Below are 24,090 nucleotides of genomic sequence, written 5' to 3'. Positions count from 1 at the left end.
CACCATATATATATATATATATGCTGAAGATATATATACACTACGTAAATATGCTGAAGTTACATAAATTTTACTTTATTATGAAGGAAAGAAATATTAGTTTTAATTAACCCCAAAACTATGAAAAAACTATATTTTTATATAAACATATAATGTATTTCCTATGTTTCAAAAAGATTGACACCTATTAGTCAATTTCAATAAAATTGTCACCTTTCAATATTTCCTTAATGGGAAGCATTTATAGACATACAAATGCTATAACAGGTTTCATACTACAAGTTTCAAAAGTTTTACAGCGACACAAATGTTATGACTTATATAAGACCATATTTTTCAAAAGTTTTCCCTTTTTATTAAAAGTTGTGCCAAGTCAAACCAAGACAATTTTTTTGAAATTGAGGGAGTATAGAAATATAATTTTATAACTATATAATATAATTATATAATCTATATAGTTATCCTAAGTAAGTGGTATAATTATCCTCCTACATAAGTGGTACGATCATTCTTTTATAGTGATGGCTTATCCAATACCGTAAAAATTGCATGGGGCGCCCTATTTGGTCGCCCATTTTTAACTTATACCCGTTTTATTTTTCCGTTTGTATTAGTACATATTTTTTTTGTTAAAAGTATTTTAAAATGACGATTTTGCCCTTTCTTTAATAAAAGACTATTGACAGATTACAGGGGGAAAACTTAAGCATGTTTAGGTTGAAATTTTAGCAAATAAACTAAAAAACTTCAGCTTGTTTAGACTGAAGTTTCGGATAAAACTCAGGACAAAACTGTAGACTGCGTTACAAAACTTCAACATATTTTGGTATAAAGTTTTAGCAAATGAACTAAATAATTTCAACATGCATTAGCAAAAACTCTTTAGAAAATTACATACTACAAGACAAAAACTTATGCATGTTTAGTCTGAAATTTTAGCAAATGAACTAAAAATTTCAGCATGTTTAGTCTGAAATTTTAGCAAATGAACTAAATAACTTCAGCATGTTTTGTCTAAAATTTTATCAAATGAACTAAATAACTTCAGGATGCATTAGCAAAAACTCATTAGAAAATTACATACTACAAGACAAAAACTTAAGCATGTTTTGTCTGAAATTTTAGCAAATGAACTAAAAAACTTAAGCATGTTTAGTCTGAAGTTTTAGCAAACTAACTAAATAACTTAAGCATGTTTAGTCTGAAGTTTTAGCAAATGAACTAAATAACTTAAGCATGTTTAGTCTGAAATTTTAGCAAATGAACTAAATAACTTAAGCATGTTTAGTCTGAAGTTTTTAGCAAATAAACTAAATAACTTCAGCATGTTTAATCTGAAGTTTTAGCAAATGAACTAAATAACTTCAGCATGTATAGACTGAAGTTTCAGATAAAATTAATGGCAAAACTGTAGACTACAGGATAAATAACTTCAGCATGTATTAGCATGAAGTTTTAGCTTCAATGTGAAATAACTCCATGCTATATTAGCATGAAGTTTTAGCTACAACATGAAATGACTTCATGCTACATTAGCATGAAGTTTTAGCTTCAAGGTGAAACAACTTCATGCAAGTGTGATTCTGAAGATGAATCTGGACAAGTTTCTAATTTTTTTATAAAGTTGCTGAGATGAGAGGAGGAGACCGTTTTATATCTTTCGTTAGGGGTGTAATTGTCATATTATTATATTTTTTTGTGAGATGGCTATCAAATTAATAATTTTAAAAAAATATGGTACAAGTTAAAAGGTGGCACAAATATAAGGTACGTATGCAAATCCCCCTTCAAGTACCTAACTATAAACTGGAAAAGAATGCGATACATAATCATTGAGCCTTTCACAAATTACTCAGTCTTAAATTTGTGTGTTTGATATAAAATCCATGATTACCCTAACAAGTTGTTTATCCTATTTAAAGCCTAACCACATATGGTTATCTATGTTTGTCCACATGTCTAAAAGTTCTCACCAAAAGGCTTAGTAATTCTTTATAACTATGCTCGTTTATCAATTCAATCTCTCATATTATTATTGTATCCTAGTTCATCCTATTTTTACTCACAAACAATTGAAAGAGAATAATTATGCTTTTGAAATAAATATATTGTACTAATCTGAAATATAGTATTTGTATTGCATAGTATTTTTTTTCCTTTGTCAAGAGTACCAAAAATGGTAAAAAATGCCTTTTTAATTAGTACCGATCATAAATGTCATAAATAATTAAATGTCAAATTATAAAGTCATAAATTTAAACCATATAAGATCCTTCAATATTAAATTATTAATAACAATAAGTAAAATATAATTTAATATAGTTAAGTCCAAAATACTTTTCGTATAAACTGTACTAAAATTGGTTACCCCCGTTATAGTTATTCTGCAAAAACTTGTTAGAAAAATTCAACTAATTTTTACAGCTTAGTTCTGCACACAAAAATTCAAACAAATTACATGTCACAATTTGCTAAAGAATACACACACCGAAAATGTTTAGGTAGAGTTAAAACTTCAATTAATTTTTAAAAAGTTTGCCACGCATAGATTCAAACAATTGCATGTTAGGAACTGCTAAAATTATACACACAAACGATTGGGTTATTGGGTGAAGGTGGGAACATGTGGGAACACGAGGGGGTACAAAGTTAGGCAAAGAAGCTACCGTGGGAGAAATTGATAATTTGGTTAATGCACATAAAATTCTACTTGGCAGCTACAGTAATACCATTTCTTAGCCAATAACGTTGCTAATATTTTATAAAATTACAGAATTGCCCTGAGAATCAAGTAGGCATGTTGACCATCAACTGCCTGCTTATTCCCACTATATATATACATGACCATTAGCATGGGCCCAATAATTGGTTAGCGTTAATATTTTTCGGCAACTGCTTCCAATAGTATCATTTTCATTTTTCGTGATACTTTCTTCATTCCGTGAAGTTTTGTTAATGTACTATCATTTTTCAATGTTATATAACATTCTGGTAATTGATATATTAAACTTCACGCGAACTCCAATGGTCAAATACTATAGTTATAAAATCAAGAATTTGATGGCAAGACTAATATAGTTCCATATTAAAAGCAAAGTAATAAAATAAGCAAAAAGTATTTTTTGTACTATGTTGCCATGAAAGAGCTTTTTCCTGCATAATATGTGCAAAGAGAGATTAGGGACCAAACAATCTACAAAGTTTTCTTTATCATAAGTATATAGTGTCCAATCTGATCCATATGCAAACATGCTATGACATAAATGGAAATTCAAAAATCTTCATATAACATTGTATACTCGTATCAAACACGGAAGTTCGGTTTTTCATCTATTAAGTTGAATCAAAATTCAGCAAATACATAGAAAGAAATAAGTAAAAAGATACATTTAGCTCTTAATGCCTTAATTTTTTTTTTGTCGACACGACGATACTATCTATATTTTTGTGATGCACCAAGAAGTACCCACATAATATTACTATTTTTTTTATAGGAAGAACTTATAGATATGCCTTTATATGCAGATAAGTTTTAGACATAGTTAATACTAATAAAAAGAAATTAAAGATGCAACATATTATAACTCCTTCCTAGTGTAATCAAAGGGGGTTTTAAGCGCAAAGCGCAATTGAAGTGTGGGCTTTAGTTGAAAAAGATGCAACGAAGAAAAAAATAAAAATATATATCTAATGCAAGAAAAAAATGACAATTTCATTCATAATGATTTTCTTAACAATTGAGATTTCATTTTTTCAATTCCATTTATTTGTTTTGCGCCGCTTTATTCAAGAATAGGCAATGAGGCGCACACCTTAGTGCCCTGCCTATAAGGAAGCGCAACTTAAGTGAGGCGAAGCACATACCCTGAGCTTCAAGGCTTAAGCGCGACTTAAATGAGGCTTGGACAACACTGCTCCTTCCAAATAAAAAAGTACACGTGTTGTTGTTTAGTCAGATAATAACAACGGAAGCTCGTCTTTGTAATTGACAAAGAATACTTTTAATGATTTCAACAATTTCAAACTATAAGTGAACAAAAACAGTTCAAGAACTGATTTTGTCTCTTGCTAGGTTCCTGCGGGTAAATACTTACCGCTTGCACACATTTTTTATATTTCTCCAATGAAAAACAGGAAGTAATTATGGGAAAAGAAAAGGACACAATTGCTGCCTGCATTGCAACATAAGTTCGTTGCACAAAAATAATGCTTACTATCGCAATAATTTTAGTATTCTACAGGAGAATCTAAACCAAAGTATAGCCATACTACTTTTACTGTGTTTTCTATACCAAAAAGAGAAGCTAATACCAAAAGAAACTTACTCAATATCCAAGATGTACACAATGAAAGCTACTTACAAGTTACAACACGCCTAATTACACAATGGACATGCGATGAGGATAATCCGAGAAAGCTATATTCAAAAACTCTACTCCTTTAAAAAATTTGTCACCTTTGTATAAAATTGCAGATCAAAGGAGAGATTATTGATGAGGGAAAAAACCTTGATTAAACAATCAAAATTCAGCAGCTTTCAACAGCTAAGAACTGCAAGGAAAACACAGTAAAGCTGGAGAGGAATTTTATCAAACACTTAGAGACAAAAGGAGGATAAAGAAGAACAAGACAGAACTTGGTACTAAACTAAAGCAAATCAAAGAAATACAACAGAGATAGAATTGTGTTGTAAGAAGCGGTGCTTTCTACGTGGCAAATTAGGGTGAACCTATCATCAGTAGAAAAAATAACAAAAATATCCTCATGATGAAGCACACGTGTTGGCCATCACATGCGTGCTTATCCTCTATTATATACTAGTTAGGGTAGCCCGGGCTTTGCCCGGCCCCAATGTAAATAAAACTACATTATTTTATTATACATTGTGATATCTTACAATTCTAATCGTACTATTCTATGAACTTTCACTTGTAAGGATATTTTACTAATTTTTTAAATTATTTGTCATTAGTTATTACTAAAGTGAGATATAAAAAGTAGTATCATTTTTATATAATGACAATAATAACTAAAACATTTCATATTTGCATCGCCAATTAGCTCTGCACCAATATAAGGAAAACCAACATATTAGACTAAAACAACACAAAAATACTCTTAACATGATGTGATATTGTCCAATTTCGTCTAAGGTTGCACGATTTTCCCCAAAAGTCTCACATCATTAAGAGTATTCAACACCTTATTAGTAGAATTTTTTTTCTTTCTACTTTATATATCGGACTTTGTCCAGACACACTCAACAATCTCCCTCTTGAACTAAGTTTCATATGACCCATAATCGTTCATGGGCTAATTTGGAGATTAGTTGTGTGTCATCCACATAATACCAGTAGTTACAGACACCCGAAGCTCAAAGGGTATGTATGCATCTTCAAAGTTACGGTAAAGTTCATAAACCGGATCATAGACGGGCATATGCACTAAGCCGGATCCCCACAACACACTGCACTATCTCCATACTCGTCAAGTCAAATCATTCGCTCTAATACTAGTTGTTGAACTAAAACGGCCCAAAGTGACATGTGTAAATATTATCTGCTTTGGGATAAGCCCGCACAGTTTTTCCCAAAATATCTCATCTACATGGTATGCTAAATAGCGACACAATAGTTTGTGGCGAAACTTATGAAATGGTTAACAATATTTATAACTTAGAAATTTGGAAGCTATATAAACTCGATTCAAGTACTTTCCAACTTTCCCATTGTGGTTGAGTTTATGGCTCTCGGTGAAGCTTATTAAATGGTTAACACATATTTATAACTTAGAAACTTATAACTTATAATTACTCGCTAATCCCCCGCCAATTCTTTGTTATTATTACTATTTGGAAATCAAAGTCATTTCTTTAACTATATTTTTTCGGATCATTTTTAAATTTTTTAACTATAATCTTGTTCTTGCTTTACTTGTGATAACTATGTAAATTTTTTTTTTTGGGGGTCGAAACTCGAAATGCTATAGGAGGATAAATGATAGATGTAGGTGGTTTGAGGGGGTGATTGGTGGATTTGGCCTTATGTGGGTCCCCTAGCTTCTATATGTTCCGCTCATAGGCAAGCCCTATAAGTAATACTTAGTAATGATTTATCAAAGAGTTAAATTTGTAGTGGACGCGGGTTCTTAAACGTGTAACCTTACATCATTCCTTTTTTCAAGTGTTTAAAAGCCCCCAACTTGATTATATTTACCAAAAGACTGAGAATTCTGATAGAATAAATTGAAATATCATGGTTTTTTTTGTCAGTTCACATTGACTGGAAGCTCTTCATATAGTGTTCTACTAATAATATAAAATACCCAGTTAAGTTACACAGATATTAAAAATGGGAGTCCACGTGTAGGGCAACGACAGTAAGAGTCAGATATAAGGTTGAGCTGGAAATGAATGAAACTATAAAAATACCCAGACAAATTAAAAAATTCAAGGGAACACACACGTTGACAAAGAGGTGCCTGTGTTCCCTCTTCTAATAAGTAGTAATTAGTAGTAGATATATGATGAATTAGGCTAGAAGATACTAATTCGAACGCCACAATCCAAAGGGGTGAATAACCCAAATTTAAAAATTTATAAGGTTACAAATTTGTAAGCAAATAGGAACATAAAGCAGTTAAATCTCTAGAGGAAGACTTTTCCCCATTCAGCAACAACAACAAACCTAGTGTAATCATACGAGTGAGATATGTGAAGAGTTGTCGTATTTTATGAAGATAAATAGGTTATTTTCGCTACACCATCTGCTCAGAAACAACATAGTCAAGACTTTTAATTTTCTGTAGAGAAGTTGTTTCCCTATTCATTCCCGTTATATTTTCTTCCTAGACATTGTCTAAATTTTCGTGACCAATCTATTAATTAATATCACAAGAGAAGGCTCCAAAAATTAGATCTTGCATTTGCCATAGTACTTTTTTTATTTTAAGTTTGGTTAGTGTATACCAGTGTCATGATCAATGCAAGATCTAAAAGTCTTTACTTTTAGAAAACTTTGTATGAACGAAACAGGCCAGATACAACTGATTAAGACATAATTTATAAAATCATTATAAAAGAAATTAAAAAGAATTTGTACGAATCCAAAAATTTCCAAAATAATTAACGTCAAGATATCATATACTCCAGTAAGCCTATTCGAGTGACAAAAATAAAAATACTGAAAGTTACAATTTGTACGCCGTTAACGTTTAAAAGTAGAAAACAAAAAAGAAAAAAGAGGGTGATGGTCGACGCTTGTTCACCGTTCCAGCAGCAGATCGATTTCTTTTACGCCCCTTCCCAAATCTTTCTTCTATCTCCACTTCCCAAAGGAGGTTTCTTCAAATCCAGCTTCTTCAATCAAATCATTTTCCCAAGGTTCAATCTTAAAAAAAATTCTCAATATTTGATTTTTCACGTTACGTCCCTTGATTTCGTTGGAACTATCTGAATCGGCAATTATATAATGATGGGATCTGAATAACACCTTCTTAGAAATAATTTTTTGTCTCGGTAGTTTTGTTTGTTGACGTTTTAATTGGATTCATAGGATTTTGACAATGTGGGATTTAATTTTATAGGATGAAGGAGGTTGCCATATGATTTGAGCTTCGGATCGAGTGTGAAAAGGAATGGCGTGGTTTAGTGGGAAACTTGATTTGGGGAACTTGGATCTTGCCGGTGCCGTCAATAAGCTCAGTGAGAGCGTCAAAAACATTGAAAAGAATTTCGATACCGCACTTGGTCTCGAGGAGAAATCTGATGAATCTACTAGCACTGAAGGTACCTCTTTTCGATCGTTATATGATTATATTATACTTTTCATCGTTTTATCTATTGCGCTTATGTTGGTCCAAACTTCAATTAGCTAATCCTAGACATAGTTGGGTTCAGCTATATAGATGTATGTCAATTCCACTATTCAGGAAAATTAGGATTCTTTTGAACTAGAGTTTCTTTAAATCTCACACTTATCACTATACTAATTTAAAATCCTGAACCAGACTAAAAAGAGTCTTGGTGAACATCCGGTCCTAATGTAAGTGTAATCCCAAACAAATCATAGATTCTGGCAAAAGTTGCAAATTGATAGCCTCTATACCATATTCCATGCATTCAGTTAAGCCCACTTAAGTATATTATATTGCTGCATTTTTTAGGAATAGTCAAATTTTAGGGCTGACTGTTTTATTTCAATGCTTCCTTTTTTTTCTTGTGATTGCATGCAGGTTCAGGATTATGGCCTTCAAGTACGGATAGGAAGGCCTTGTTTGATCCTGTCATGGCTTTTATGGGACAAAAAGGTGGGGAGACTGCTGTAGAATCTATAGAGAAAGCTGAGTCATCAAAGCCCGCCTTGCCCACAGAGGAGGTAGTTGAAGATTCAGCTGAATCTACAGTTCAACATGATGTAGTTCCTAAAGAACCAAAAGAAGAAACAAGGGACGTAATTGAGCAAACTAAATCTGTTGAAGAAGCGAATGAAGAAGCACAGAATGTTGATGAGAAACCAAACCAAAAGATATCTGCTGAAGAAGAAAACGGGGAAGCAAGAGCTGCTGATGTCAAACTAGACTCTGCTATGGAAACAAAGGTTGAGAGGGAAGAGCAAAGAAGTGCTACCAGACCAGATGAAAGAAAAGCTGAAATTGATTCAGTGGCTGAAGCGTCAGAAGTCAATTTAGATCATGCTCGGGAAAAATCTCCAGAAATCCCCCAAAAGAATATTCCGGAGGAAGAATCATCCGAAAATCTGGAGTTGATTGCCTCCCAAACATCAAATGCTTTATCTCAAACTGAAGTTGGTATCCCCCTGCTTGTTGACTCACAGGAAAATACCGACGATGACAGGGAACAGAAGAAAGAAGTCACTGATGAATCTCCTCTAGTTCAATCACAGGATGCATCAAGTGACCGAGCAGACAGGGAAGAGAAGAAAGAAGTGACCGAGGAGTCTCCTCCAGTTCAATCACAGGATGCGTCAAGTGACCGAGTAGAAAGTGGAAGACCTTCTGTTTCCGATTCTGTAACTGCCAGTGAAGATGGCAGTGTTGAAGAGCATTCTAACAGGAGCTTTCTTGGTGACCAGCACACAGATGAAGGTCGGAAGAGGGTATCTGAATCAGTTATGCATGAAAATGAGTCAGTTAGTAGACCTGTTGGGGCTACCCAGCGAGGAAATGATTATGAGACTGACATGAAAGAACAACGGTTGAGCTCCGGAAGCAACTCTTCAGATGTTACAGACACAGTGGTTGAACTGGAGAAGCTGAAGAAGGAAATGAAAATGATGGAAACTGCATTACAAGGAGCTGCTAGACAAGCACAGGTATGTCCTTATGCTCTTTTAACAGAAATTTGTGCACCTGGTGTTCCTCAGCATCAGCAATAACGCAGGATAACATGCTGAATAAAACAGGGAAATGTCAAGGTTCTGAATCTATCGATATTATTTGAGAATATGAACTATTTTGGTGTCTGCACCTGAAGTAGGAGTGTCCAATAATTCCCATTGTGTTATCTAAAGATTAGCTCAATCCCATTCGTTTTCAATCATCCTCCCAACTTGTGAGGTCATCGATAAAAGTTGCTTCAGTGAGTTGAATTTTAACTAAGGCCAGCTTCAGTTAAAAAAGTCTTGATTTGAATCTTCAGTGTGCGTCATTGACTCATTCCATTTGACATTTTCTTGCACTTGTCTTATATAACATAGTTTCCCATCTTGAGGTCCCAAATGTCTGAAAGCATGGATATTTCCCGTTGTTTGAGTCTGTGGATCCTTTGAAAAGTTGCAACATCCACTGGCACGGGATGTTGGTACACGCCTAAAGACAAGACTTAGAGGGAAGCTAAAAATGTGTTGCATTTAGCCCTTTCTTATTATGCAGGAAGATTATTCCAAAGACAATAAATAAATATTAGGTTTTGGGAGATTGGGACTAATTTTTCCCTTTATGTGCTTAACTTCTCATTATCCAAACTTACTGTTATGCAGCATACTTGAAAAAAGAATTCACTTGGTGTGCTGGACCTGAATTTCAGTCCTTGTTTATAAATATGAACATTCAATGAGATGACATATTACTGTTTTTCCTTAGGCGAAAGCTGATGAAATTGCGAAGTTGATGAATGAGAACGAGCAATTGAAGTCTGCTATTGAGGATCTGAGAGTAAGTTCCCATCATTTTAAAGTTCCTTTCGAGGCTATAACTCATTTTGTTGTTGTCTACTATTTTTTCAAATGGCACGAGTCAAAGACATACTATAGTTTCAGGATGGATCATCCTTTTCATTTTTGTAAAAATTTATTCTATATTTTTTCTAGTTTTAATTTTCTGCTTGTTATTTAAGGATATTTCTTTCACTTTGTCCCCTTGCTTGCATTTTTTCTTCTGGATAGGTAAATCTCACATGTGGGCCAGTATTGTGTAAGCTCTCTGCTTAACTGGTCAAGTCATCTTAATTACCAGCTAACTTGTTAAGCACTTTTTATAAATATCGTCAATATGATCGGACTTCTCTGGACTAGATGTGTGGAGGGCAGAAAGAATTATAGCTGTGGCATAGTGTTACATCATTGGTGACTTTGACATCAATACACATTGCATTTTCTCTTGGACAAATCGTATCTTCTCTTCTGTTTGTCAGATGACTTGTACTTAATATGTTCTGTCCTTCTCTCACTGCTTGTTTCGTATATCAATTTAGGTACAGAATAATTAGGGCGACAATCATCCTTGCAAGCAATTCTTCTATCGTTCATTTTATCTTTCCTTTAGTACTAATATCATTTGTGCGATTGGGTCTGTAATTGCTGCTGGGAATTAGCATACAGCACACCAATATCCATGTGTTTTGTAATGAATAAATGGGTATAATTGATCCAAAATTTAATTAATATATATATATATTTTTTATAACCGGTGTCTGGGCTAGCTTGCGCTCACCTCAACTAATTCCATGGGGTACCTGCTACCTCCCACTTCATTGACCACTAGGGTACACCCTTGGGTGCTTGTTTAAACTGATGAGTTCCAATGCAGTTTTAAAAACTTTCTAGTTCCCCATTCTGCAGCTTTCACCTTATGTTGACTTTAGGTTCATCTTTCAGCCCTCAAAACTCCCTTCTACTTTTATCTTTCTCTGCTTACTCACACTAATTTTATACAGAGGAAGTCCAATGATGCAGAAGTTGAATCTCTGCGAGAAGAGTACCATCAAAAAGTGTCTGCTCTTGAGAGAAAGGTATGTATGTGTTAAAAGGATGTTTCAGCTTGAAATTCCACTTCTGTAGTATGTACTTGCATTATCACTTAATCATCAGCTGTTTCTCATTGCAACTGTAATATGAATTTCTTGAAAGACAGTTTGATTGAGCTTACACGTTGTTGCTTAGTTTTGCTGCTTCATTTAGGCATCACTGAATTTCTCTGCTTCATCTTTTATGCCTTTAACTTCTTCATATTTTATGCTCGGAGATTCTGTATAATGTTTGTGTGGTCCTTAGTTTTTAAATTTTTAAATGGTTCTAGTAAACTCTAACAATGCAGGAATGTCTTGCTGATGGGTGAATAAGTGAAGAAAATTGTGCCTCTAATGGGTCGAACCCCTTTCATGCTAATTAGTAAGACTATATTTACTAAATATATGAATTGCTTGTTATTTTAAAAATGAAAGGAATTAAAAGTAGAAGCAGTCTCTTTTCAAATTTCCAAGCTTTCTAAGTTAATTGATAATTTTGAAGAAATTTTACCATCCTTTCCTAATATATATATTTACTGCTGAAACCTCGTATGTACATTCTAGAATTACAGTTCCCCGGTTAATTTTTCTAAAGCAAATCCTCTTACCTTTAATTTTAAACTTTGTCTGTGTCATGCTTGAGGGCATCATTGTTATTGTTTCTTTAATATGGAACTGTGAATAGGCATATCACAATGTTTTATTACTGATCAAAATATTACTTCAAAGGCCCTAGGGCTTTGTTCTAGTGGCAAGAGTGCAACACGTGATGTGCGGGTTAGACACACTTCATAAGTTGTACCCTGTCACAGTCAAAAGTCTAGTACTTGAGTGGAGAAGGTGGGAGGATGGGATAATCCACCTAAGTTCGATTTGCGTGCTAGCTGGCTTTTGAGGATTTCTTGGCTATCAAAAAAAAAAATTATATTAGAAAGTTTTGAAATAATGGGAAGTCAAAGAAACTGAGAAAATGAAGAAAATAAGATAATTTATGGGTGGAGTAGGGCGCGACCTTTATAAACCCTTATGATGCCTTATTTACCCGATGTGAGACTTCAACGCACACTTCCACATGTATAATCTGATTTTTGGGCTCACACATGGACTTGAATGTGGACTAACGAGTGCGAGCACATGCATGCTAAGGTTTTGATTTTTGATACCATGTGATAGAATCCGAACATTTAATTCAAACCCTTAAGACAATAGGTGGAGTAGTGCAAGATCGTAATAAACTCCTCCGGTTGTCCGTATAAACTTGACGTCAGTGTTATCAAAGGCAAAAAGCGCAAAAAGCTCTAAGGTCTATTGGGGTTTTAAGCGCAAAGGGCAAATAAAGCATGGACTTTAACGAAGAAAGACGCAAATGGAAAAAAACTACAAATATGTATGTATAGTCCAAGACTAATATCTATAAGCATGAATACAAAATATATAGACAAAGGAATTTAAGAAACTTTATTATAAAGTGAAATATCAATTGTTTAGCATCGCCTCTTCATGATTAAGCTTATTGGCAAGGAAAAGTATGCCTTAGAGCCTTGATGACAACGTTGAAGCGCCCGCTAAGCGAGAACATGTTTTGAGCCTCGCTTCACGGCTTAAGCGCGCCTTTGATAACACTGCTCGATGTAGGATATAATGTAACTCGAGGACAAATTTGCTTCTTTGTAGATTTTTCCTCTTTTCCTTCATTTAGAAGATATTTTCTTTTATGTTTTTTTAAAATCCATGGCCTGAAATATTTCTCGGCCTTTTCCTTCTTTGGTCAGAGAAATCTTTTATAATTTTACTGTATAAAGCTTACAAAACTCCGTATATTTTAGAAGGAAATGTTATTAATGCTTCACATGTGGCAATACATTCATATTATAGCCAGGTGATCAAATAATCCGAGACATGAGAGGCGCTGGTGGGAACTTCTAAATGAAGGAAAAGAAGAAAATATTTGAGCTGTCGAGTTTGCAAGGATGCAACCATCTACTTCTCCTTTACTTAAGATCATATTTCCTGTGGAATGTGTCTTAGCATTACTGTTTGCGATTAAAAGGCGAATGTGCAATGTGTCGTTATGTTGTTGTTAAATGTGCTACTACTTTCCATTTAAAAAAAAAGTTACAAAGTTTAAGAGGGAAAAAACTTTTGAAACTTGTGGCCCTTAAACCCGGGAGAGGGATACACTACGCAGGGAACAGAATAAGAAAAGTGATGCTGCAGCTCTTCTCAAAGAGAAGGATGAGATAATTACTCAAGTAATGGCTGAAGGTATGATAAACTCAAACTGTCTCTAAGAAGTGGTTTTAATGCATTATACCATCATTTGGCCTTTGTTTCGCATGAAGCTTTCCTACTATATGTGGCATATAGGACAATTGTAAGTTAAGAACAAGGTAAACTTACATTAATGTTAGGTGGTGTCTTAGATTTTATATAGACTATGAATCTTAGATACCATACTTATGCTAGAGTGTGTGTCATATATACTGTAAATCTTTTGTGGAGAACCATATTTTGGTGTAGGATCTCTACTTTTTTGGTATACGGCTTGTATACAGGATTTTCCCATCATTTATATAATCATTTACCTTATCAAAAAACATATGTGTGGATCATGCTTGTTGCTAATATGTAGGTAGTGTCAAAACAAAAATTTGAAACAGAAAGAAGGCTCGATGGTGATGCTGTAAGAAGTTGATGCAGTGTGTTAGGAATTAGGATTGAGAAATTTTCATTTCACATAATCTTGAGCTCAATTTGCACATTTACATTTTGTAATTGGCTTGATAGTTTTGTTGGTATTTGAATGGTTTGAATTATATTATGATGTCTGATGATGAAGTTTAACAGTTCCCGAGTTGAATCTATGACAGTTCATTATGTGTTTTTACGTTTCTTTCTGAAAGTTATGATCTATAGATGCTTGTTGCTTTTCTGTTTTGTTTATTTAGGCTTGTATGTTGGTGGCATCTTAAAAGAACAGAGGACAACGAGCCACCTTCGGCACTCTAGTGAACTAAATTAAGGTTATTTGGAGAGGATAGGACACTAGGTCAAGATTAGACCTTCAGATACACCGGTCGAAGTTGTGTAATCATGACAATTGAAGGTGTTAAAAAAGAGACGTGTTAGACCTAAATTACATGGAAATAAATTATTTCAAAAGACGTACAATATCTTGGAACTTATGCAGACTTATAGAAAAATAAAACCCAATAGAAAGAAAAAGATACAGGTGATACCAACTAGCTGGGGTTAAGGGTTAGTCATGTTGGTAATATTATGTTAGGTTCTGTGTTCAATAATCTTTTTAGAAGTTTGTATGTTTTAGGTAGAGGTTTTAGTGCTCGAGGACCTAAATTATTGAATATTTGAAAGAAACAGGCTCAAATGGATAGCGAGGATTCATATAGCCAACTACATCTAGCTTGGGATTGAGGAGTAGTTATAATAGCGTAATTATTGTTTTACTTACAGGTTGTATGAAAGATACAAATATATGTATTATAAAGATAAATTCCATGTCTTCATATCATACTTGTATCTTACATGATACTGGTATCTGTATCAATGCTACTTAGATGGTAACTATGGTACATTGATTAGATGTCTGGAAGTAACTTGATAGCTAGATGTTTGTGGGGGTTGGAAATGACTGATAGAGTAAGTAGTCAACTGTGCTACATAGCAAATTGGGTTTAGACATACATTATGAGTCCAGAATATGATCAGCAATGGGCAGTGATCATTCTAGGACCTCCCTGCACAGACCATAAATGGGTCTAAAAATTTACACCTACAACTGCACCAAGCATTATAAAGCTTTTCAAATTACAGGGTGTGTTTAGGCTCACTAGGATTCTATCTCTTCTCTAATTTTGATTTCATTAGAGAAAATTGAAATTCAAGATTGGTCGAATAGGCTGTTTGGGTGTAATTGGACAATCTGATAGGTACTCATGTCTTAAAACATGGGTTCCTTGGAAGAAGTCTGAAGTTTGTGCATGCTGTAAGTTACATCATATCCAGCCTTTTGTGAGGAACTTTATCTGTTGCTGAACCTTTGGCTAGAGTCTCCTCCCTTTTTTTTTTTTTTTTTGATTGGTATATTTGTCTAGAGTCTCCTGCTGACACAGTTTAATCTTTTACCTGGTTGACATGTATATAATATTATGTGGAGAAATATCTTCATTCCTTTAAAGTTTGTATAAGCCCTATAATATTTTGGACTCTTCTTATGCCATTTCAAATTTTCAAATGTCTAAAACTTATTGTTTCTTCCAGGTGAGCAGCTTTCTAAAAAGCAAGCTGCCCAAGAAGCTCAGATGAGAAAATTAAGGGCACAGGTGTGGAATCAGGCATACTCATTATTCCATCTCAGAAAGCTTATTTATAAGTTTTAACAAATCTTCCATTTGTTTTGAAAGTTAGATCAGAGAGCTTGAAGAAGAGAAGAAAGGATTACTTACCAAGCTTGAGGTCAGTCATTTTTATTTTATGTAGTGACCTCATTATAGATATTGTGAGGAGTGCCTGAATTTTTCATTGTTCTATAACAAAAGGTGTCTGGATTACTTTCAGCTCTCTCCTATTGTGGTTATGTGTTCTTTTTATGTTCAAATGTTGAATTCCTTGTTTTCATTTTCACGAAATGTTTTTTCTGAGTTTTCAGCTAAATAGAGTTTTTTGTTTTAACATGCCTATTATCATTATTGGAGGGTAGAAAATTTTCTAAAACTAACACTAGCTGCAGCAGAACTTCATCTTAAAAAGTGGGAAGTGTTCAAGATATGTTTGGTATGAAGGAAAATATTTTTTGGAGAATGTTTTCCGCAAAATAGGTCACCTTTTGGATAAAATATTTTCCACTAGAAGGTGGAAGAGAAAATGTCTTACCTTACATATGGGTGGAAGTCGTTTTCCTTCACAATTATCCCAATTTATTACTTCATATCACTGCTCGACTAACATGTTGGACATTATTATAAATCTTTATACTTAAAAGTTTCATCAACACGCTATCCAATTTGCTAACATTATTATTAACTATTTGATAAAAAAATTGGAAAACGTTTTCTACTCACCAACCAAACACCCGGAAACATTTTTCCGGAAGATATTTTTCAGAAAATGACTTAGTTTCCGGAACACATGACTTAGAAGTTAGAAGTTGCCTTTTGCTAACCTCTTGAGTAGAATCTTGCAAGTGTGCATTGAGCATTTTAAAGAGTATTTCAGGACTTTTCTTGGTACCTCGCAATTCAAAAGTCTCTCCACGGCTGAAGAATGAAACACAACAACAACAACAACAACAACAACAACAACAACCACCCTGAAGAATGGAACACCCCTAGTGAAATTTGATTTTTTTTTGTACATTTACTTCAATGTTCCCTCATTGGGTTCTTGAGTTGTTAACTGAACTTTAGAGCTGTTCCGAGTTAGTTTTTAAAATCGTCACCCAACAAGTGTTAGTTGTGGGTTGATTGCTTTACGTTTGTTATTTTACTTTACGTGGGATTATGGTAGAAGTTGTTATTTCAAGTTACATGCTTATGCCTTTCCTAGGTTGAAGAGAATAAAGTAGAGAGTATAAAGAGAGATAAGGCTGCAACGGAAAAACTGCTTCATGGAACAGTAGAAAAACATCAAGCAGAACTTGCAATGCAAAAAGATTACTATACTAATGCGTTAAATGCCGCAAGAGAAGCTGAAGCTTTAGCTGAGGCACGGGCTAACAATGAAGCCAGAACTCAACTAGAGGGTCGCCTAAGAGAGGCTGAAGACCGTGAAGCCATGTTTGTTCAGGCACTTGAAGAATTAAGGCAAACACTAAGCAGAACGGAGCAGCAGGTTTATATTCTTGAATAGTGTCCTATCGGGGTTTCTCAATCTAATTCCCAGTGCCTAATAATTTCTTCACCTGCAGGCAGTTTTTAGGGAAGATATGTTGCGCAGAGACATTGAGGATCTCCAGAAAAGATACCAAGTATAACTGCATTCTACTTTTTTGTTTTGCAATTTTTTCTGCTTTACTGCTTAATTATGTTTGCTTTACATATAGTTGGTCTTCTATGTTTTAGGCCAGCGAGCGTAGATGTGAGGAGTTGATAATACAAGTTCCTGAATCTACCAGACCTCTTCTCAGGCAGATAGAAGCCATGCAGGTTGCTGCTGAGATGTTATTTTTCATATCGTATAAATGGTCATGGACCTCATGGTATATGGACCGCTTTTCTAATGACTATGTTTCTATGCATCTTCTTTGATTACAGGAAACAAACGCCAGAAAGTCTGAAGCTTGGGCTGCTGTCGAGAGAACCTTGAATTCACGTCTTCAGGTTTTAAGAGAAACATATACAAACTTTATTTATAGTTGAAACTCGAAGGGATTCTTAATTTTATTCTGCAGGAAGCTGAGGCAAAAGCTGCAATTGCAGAGGAGAAGGAGCGATCTATTAGTGAACGCCTTTCTCAAACCCTGTCTCGAATCAATGTGCTTGAGGCTCAGGTTCTTTTACCTATTGCTATGATGCTGCTTCCATAGAGCTTCTTCCCAGGAATTTGCTTACAAATTTGGTATTGCAGATATCTTGTCTAAGAGCTGAACAGACACAGCTAACAAGGTCCCTTGACAAAGAGAGACAGAGGGCCGGGGAGAATAGGCAAGAATATCTTGCTCTAAAGGAGGAAGCTGAGACTAACGAAGGTCGTGTGAATCAGCTTGAAGAAGAAATTAAAGAAGTCAGAAGGAAACACAAGCAGGAACTACAAGAAGTATTAACTCACCAGGAACTCCTGCGGCAGGTAACCACATTATGTTTTACTTTCCAATTAATTAGCTGTGTCAATGCCTTTTTGCACCGATGATGCTTTTGGTTTTACATGCAGCACAATATAAATATGATCAAGATGCTTCAACCGAAGAATATGTTTACTTGTTCTTTTTTGTACCAGCTATGGGTTGACCTGCTAGACATTTGATAAGTTTATTCTCTTTTAAGTTCTGAGACCTACTAAATGGTTGATGGCATTTAGCATTTATCTAAATCTGTGGCAGTAAATGCTCTATCACCTGAGCTTTGCCACTTGCGTAATGACAATTGTTCGCCGTTCTATCGTCTTCAAAAGCATAAAAATAACGAGAGAACGAAAATTCTTAATATATAAGCACAGGGCACAAGTTTTGTAATGGTATCACTTAGAGTAATCTGCACTGGAAGTTACAGGTGAAGCAATTCATGTTGTGATAACTTCTTACATGATTTAACACTATGCATCTCCTATTCTGAAATCCGTGATCGCTAAACCTTTATCACATATTTATTGGTGGAATTTATTTAGACTGGATTAATACCTGGAAACAACCTGGTATTTCATGCTAGTTATTCTTGGTGTTTATTTTTATTAATGAGAAATATGTTTGATTCAATTGTTCCCAAATGTTTTACAGGAGTTAGAGCGGGAGAAAGCTGCTCGTTTGGATCAAGAAAGGGCAACTCGTACTTCATCTAATTTTGTACCTGATCAAAGCCCAATAATGAAGCAGAAATCTGGGATTGAAAATGGTATTGATACCAAGTTTACTTTTCAATATGGAGCTTTATAGGTTTGTGTTTTCCGATGTCTAACAATCACCTAGATGCAGGAAGTCTGACACGGAGACTTTCAAGTGCTAGCAGCTTGAGTAGCATGGAGGAAAGCTATTTTCTACAAGCATCTTTGGACTCGTCTGACAATTTATCTGAGCGTAGAAATGCATTGGAGGGCAATGTGAGTCCATACTTTATGAAGAGCATGACATCAAGTGCTTTCGAAGCTGCTCTTCGTCAGAAGGAAGGGGAACTTGCGTCGTATATGTCTCGACTTGTATGTACTATGGACTCTCTTACTGATCCTTTTAATCGCATATCATGTGCACTTATATTATAATTTTGATGTTCTTGTTGGCCTTTTTGCTCTGTGTTATTAACCTTATTTAGTGGTAGCATTTATTTAAAACAATGAACCATAGGAGCTGAAACTGTCGTGGTTTACTTTCATGCAAGGTTATTTTTCCTTGCAACCAGTTTGCTTTCATTTGACCTCCTTCTGGTACTAACTGATTGATTCTTCCAGGCATCTATGGAGTCCATCCGTGACTCCCTGGCTGAGGAGTTGGTTAAAATGACTGCAGAGGTCAACTCTTTTCTCCGGATATATAACTTCTCTTTTCTTCTAAGAGTTTTCCCTTTGTAATGTTCTTTGTTTGAAATTTGTTGTATTTGTTTAGTGTGAAAAGCTTCGTTCAGAAGTTTCCGTGCTGCCTGGCATTCGGGCAGAGCTAGATGCACTTAGAAGGAGACACTCGGCAGCTCTTGAATTGATGGGTGAGCGTGATGAGGAGGTACAAACTAGTTTCTTCTCTGCGGTTCATGAATTTTTTCCTGCCACAAGCATATTTCTTGCTGATCCCAAATTAGGCTTTATAAAGGGAACTTTCTTTTTTCTATTTTACTCATTAAAAGGCAACATGTCTATTTGGGAAATCATTCTATCAGGAACTGGAAACTCTAAAACAGATATTTGTTGAAATCCCGCAAAGTGTAATGTGATGCATGTGAGAAAGCACGGGAGAAAATATGTTATTGATATTGGATGATAAATACAATACAAGAGGTCCTTATTTATAGCTATACACTACAAGGACATATTACTCCTATTCCAATGTGGGACAAGACTATATTATGTACATAGCTCTAAACTAACACTCCCCCTCAAGCCGTGCATACAAATCATATGTACCGAGCTTGTTACATATATAACCAATACAAGGATCAGTGAGGGATTTAGTGAAAATATCTGCAAGTTAATCATTCCACCTCACAAACTTTGTAGCTATCTCTCCTGAAAGTATCTTTTCTCTGACGAAGTGACAATCAATCTCAATGTGTTTAATTCTCTCATGGAACACCGGATTTGATGCAATATGAAGGGCAGCTTGATTATCGCACACAAGTTCCATCCTACTGATTTCACCAAATTTCAACTCCTTGAGCAATTGTTTGGTCCAGACTAGCTTACATATTGCCATAGCCATTGCTCGATATTCTGTTTTTGCACTAGACCTAGCAACTACATTCTGCTTCTTGTTCTTCCAAGACACCAAATTGCCTCATACTAAAACACAATATCTGGACGTAAAACGTCTATCAGAAGGTGATCCTGCCCAACCAACATCTGAGTATCCAACGATCTGCTCATGATCTCGATCCTCAAACAGTAACCTTTTGCCTTGAGCAGATTTTATATACCGAATAATGCGGACTATTGCATCCCAAATTCCCAATGACTATCACAGGGAGAATTCATAAACTGACTTACAACACTCACATGATAAGAAATGTCGGGTCTAATCACTTTGAGATAATTTAATTTACCAACCAGCCGCCTATAGCTTGCAGGATCGCTAAGCGGCTCCCCCTGTCCTGACAGAAGTTTAGAATTCGGATCCATCAGAGTGTCAACAAGTCTGCAACCTTTCATCTCTGTCTCCTCAAGAATGTCAAAAGCATATTTTCTTTGAGAAATAACAATACCTGAGCTAGACTGAGCAACCTCAATACCTAGAAAGTACTTCAATCTGCCTAAATCCTTAGTTTGGAAGTGCTGGAAGAGATGCTGCTTCAGATTGGTAATACCATCCTGATCATTGCCAGTAATAACAATATCATCAACATAGACTACCAGATAAATACAGAGACTTGAAGCAGAGTGTCGATAAAACACAGAGTGATCAGCTTCACTATGAGTCATGTCAAACTCCTGGATAAACGTGCTGAACTTACCAAACCAGGCTCGAGGAGACTGCTTTAGACCAAGCGACATACAAAGCCACGAGACTCCCCCTGAGCAACAAAACCAGGTGGTTGCTCCATATAAACCTCATCCTCAAGATCACCGTGAAGAAAGACATTCTTAATGTCCAGCTGATAGAGAGGCCAATGACGAACCGCAACCATGGATAGAAAAAGGCGGACTGATGCCACTTTAGCCACGGGAGGGAAAGTATCACTGTAATCGAGAGCCCAAATATCTGAGTATATCCTTTGGCAACAAGACGGGCCTTAAGTCGATCAATCTGGCCATCGGGACCAACTTTGACTGCATAAACCCAACGACAACCAACAGTAGATTTACCTGAAGGAAGAGGAACAAGCTCCCAAGTACCACTTGTATGTAAAGCAGACATGTCGTCACTCATAGCCTGTCGCCATCCTGGATGAGACAACGCTTCACCTGTAGACTTAGGGATGGAAACCGAGGACAAAGAAGATATAAAGGCATAATGGGGAGATGACGTCGATGATAACTCAAACCGACATAATGAGGATTAGGGTTACCGTATACCTTTCCGAAGTGCACCGCATACGCTCTCCAGGTGCTAGATACTCTCTAATTTCCTTTCTCTGCTAACCTAAGTAGACACATTTGCATCTCTGCTTTTTCTCTCGTTCTCCAATTGTTGATGCATTGTCATCCTCCTCTGACTCACCTGAGCCCCTCCGTGTACAAACCAACATTTCATTATCTTTTCATTGACACTAGATGAAAATTCTTTAAACAATGGAAAGATTATGGGCTTGACTTCAGTTAGGTTTATCAGATCCTATTTTCTTGCTGTTATATGTTATTCCTTAGTACTTGAATTTGACAAGACTATGCAATAGTATTTAGCTTTACTGACACGTGCAGTTGTCCAAGGTATATTAGTTGTGGGGGGATGCAACTTGTCAAGTACCCTTGTTTTGTTATTCATAGATCAATTGTCCATTTGAAATATAATCTATGTCCACAGTGAAGTATTGATCTTTTCTCATAGTGCTCTTTGGATTTCTATTCACGGTACGTGTACTTGTTTGTGATAGTTGGAAGAACTCCGTGCTGATATCATTGACATGAAGGAGATGTACAGAGAGCAAGTAAATATGCTTGTGAACAAGGTATAGCATTACACAATTATTTAGTTCAATCCTTTCCTTTGCAAGTACTTTAAATCCACGTTTTCATTGATATATTCTTGCAGATTCAGGTGCTTAGCTCATCACTGGGTGCTACCTGACAAAACTGATCACTTGATGTGTGGCTTGTTCTTGTCTGTTGCATCCTGGAGGGTGCTGCAGTGTATGTGATATATCACATTGGTTTTGGACACGATAATTGTTGTCGCCAGTTTATTATAAATCTATAGAGAAACTACCTTTTACAGGTTAGCTATTGTAACTTTAGTGAATTGTTGTATAGCATAATTTTGTAAAAGTGTCGTATTGGCTTAAGCTTTATAAACTGTTCTCAATTAATGCCCAAGTTCATTTAATTGTTAATAGAACGGAGTATAGTTGTTTAATTCTGCCACAAGTTTTCTTTGTTCGCGCTCACTTCTGCATAATCAGACTGCAGCAGATGTTTCTGGCATTGATGTTTCTGTCGGGTTCAATTTCCACTGAACTTCGGGTCAAAATCCAATCTGCCCGTACTTTATGTCCAGAAGCCTGAATGCTTCTTTAGCTGTAAGCGTTTAGGGTCACGAATATGTGGCAAGAACTTTGGTTGGATCCTCTACTTCCATCTTACTAGGATTTTTTGCACGAGGTTATGATTTTGTGTAATCTCGATTACTTAAGATTTGAGTCCTAAAAAAAGGATAAATTTCGTTCAAGCTTCAGGCTAAGCTTTTGATATCGGCGTCACAGTAAGAATTCAAGGAAGAGATAATAAAAAGAAAAATAAACAAAAACTCCCACTACCTGGGAGGTAAAATTTTCTAACTTTTTAGTTAGAACTAGTATTCGTACCCGTGCGATGCGCGGTCAATATTAAATAAATTAAATTGTTATCGGACTTGTTTAAACATATTAGATCGTGTTGGTTTAATAAATTTTAATTGTTATCTTATTTGTCAATATGATATACCCAATAATAAAACTCTATTAATTTAAAGGGACTTATATAGTCATTTAATAATTTTTTGTTCTATATTTTTCTTTAAAAGTTTAGTATTTTTATATTGTTAAAAGAAATTTTGATTAGCATATTACTTAGTTTAATATTTTTGTCTGCTCGCTTTCCTTTTATATATAAGAGAAGATATATATTTTATTAATCTTGAAATAATTTTTTATTTTAAATTAAAAAACCAATAACTAATTATTAATTAAATAGATAATTATTAACTACTTATGCCATGTGGTTTTAATAATATATAGATTAAGAAATTACTCCCCAAATTTGATTTGGCAATTTTTTTATTTTTTCTAATATTATTTTTTTATTTTAAAATAATTTGAAAACTCGAACTTGAAAGTACTCTACAATTTGAGTGGAAAGTTTTTTTTTTTAATTTTTGTTATTTATTATAAAATATTTTATTTTATTATTTATAGATATTTAAATTTAAAAATAATAACCAATAACTAATTATTAACTAAATAAAATAATTATTAACTACTTATACCATGTGACTTTTTTTAGGTTGCCACTTGGCTGAATGTGGTGCCTTTTTCTTTGGCTTTTAATAATATATTTTCTATTGTTCTCAATAATATTGTCTGAATCTAAATTATAATGAATAAAATCTCTATTAAATTAAAGGGACTTATATAGTTATCGAATAACTTTTTTGTTCTGTATTTTTCTTTATTATATTGTCCAATATTTAGTATAATTGCATTGTTAATACAAATTTTTATTAGCATGTTACTTTGTTCAATAAATGATTTAAATAAATAAAACAAAGAAATTAACTAACCTAAACCAACCCTTACACTGTTAATAGAAATTATTAGCATATTACTTGTTTAATATTTTTG

At 34.7% G+C, this 24,090-nt stretch overlaps 1 protein-coding gene across 1 annotated transcript; it reads left to right on the top strand.

Annotated features, from left to right (window-relative positions):
- The first annotated feature begins 7,208 nt into the window (after positions 1-7,208).
- LOC107800490 (golgin candidate 5) lies at positions 7,209-22,605 on the top strand. Its single transcript, XM_075243828.1, is given in 20 exon segments — positions 7,209-7,381; positions 7,585-7,786; positions 8,233-9,332; positions 10,102-10,173; positions 11,174-11,269; positions 13,417-13,510; positions 15,527-15,588; positions 15,674-15,721; positions 16,811-17,095; positions 17,172-17,231; positions 17,326-17,409; positions 17,518-17,583; positions 17,655-17,753; positions 17,831-18,049; positions 18,696-18,810; positions 18,891-19,111; positions 19,361-19,420; positions 19,515-19,628; positions 22,150-22,224; positions 22,308-22,605. Coding segments are annotated over 19 exon segments (3,057 nt in total). The 5' UTR covers positions 7,209-7,381; positions 7,585-7,635; the 3' UTR covers positions 22,344-22,605.
- The last annotated feature ends 1,485 nt before the right edge of the window (positions 22,606-24,090 follow it).

Source organism: Nicotiana tabacum, chromosome 22 (assembly GCF_000715075.1).
Source record: "Nicotiana tabacum cultivar K326 chromosome 22, ASM71507v2, whole genome shotgun sequence".
In the NCBI taxonomy this organism is placed as follows: domain Eukaryota; kingdom Viridiplantae; phylum Streptophyta; class Magnoliopsida; order Solanales; family Solanaceae; genus Nicotiana; species Nicotiana tabacum.
The sequence above is the reverse complement of the archived record's forward strand: the minus strand, read 5'-3'. Positions and strand labels throughout refer to the sequence as shown.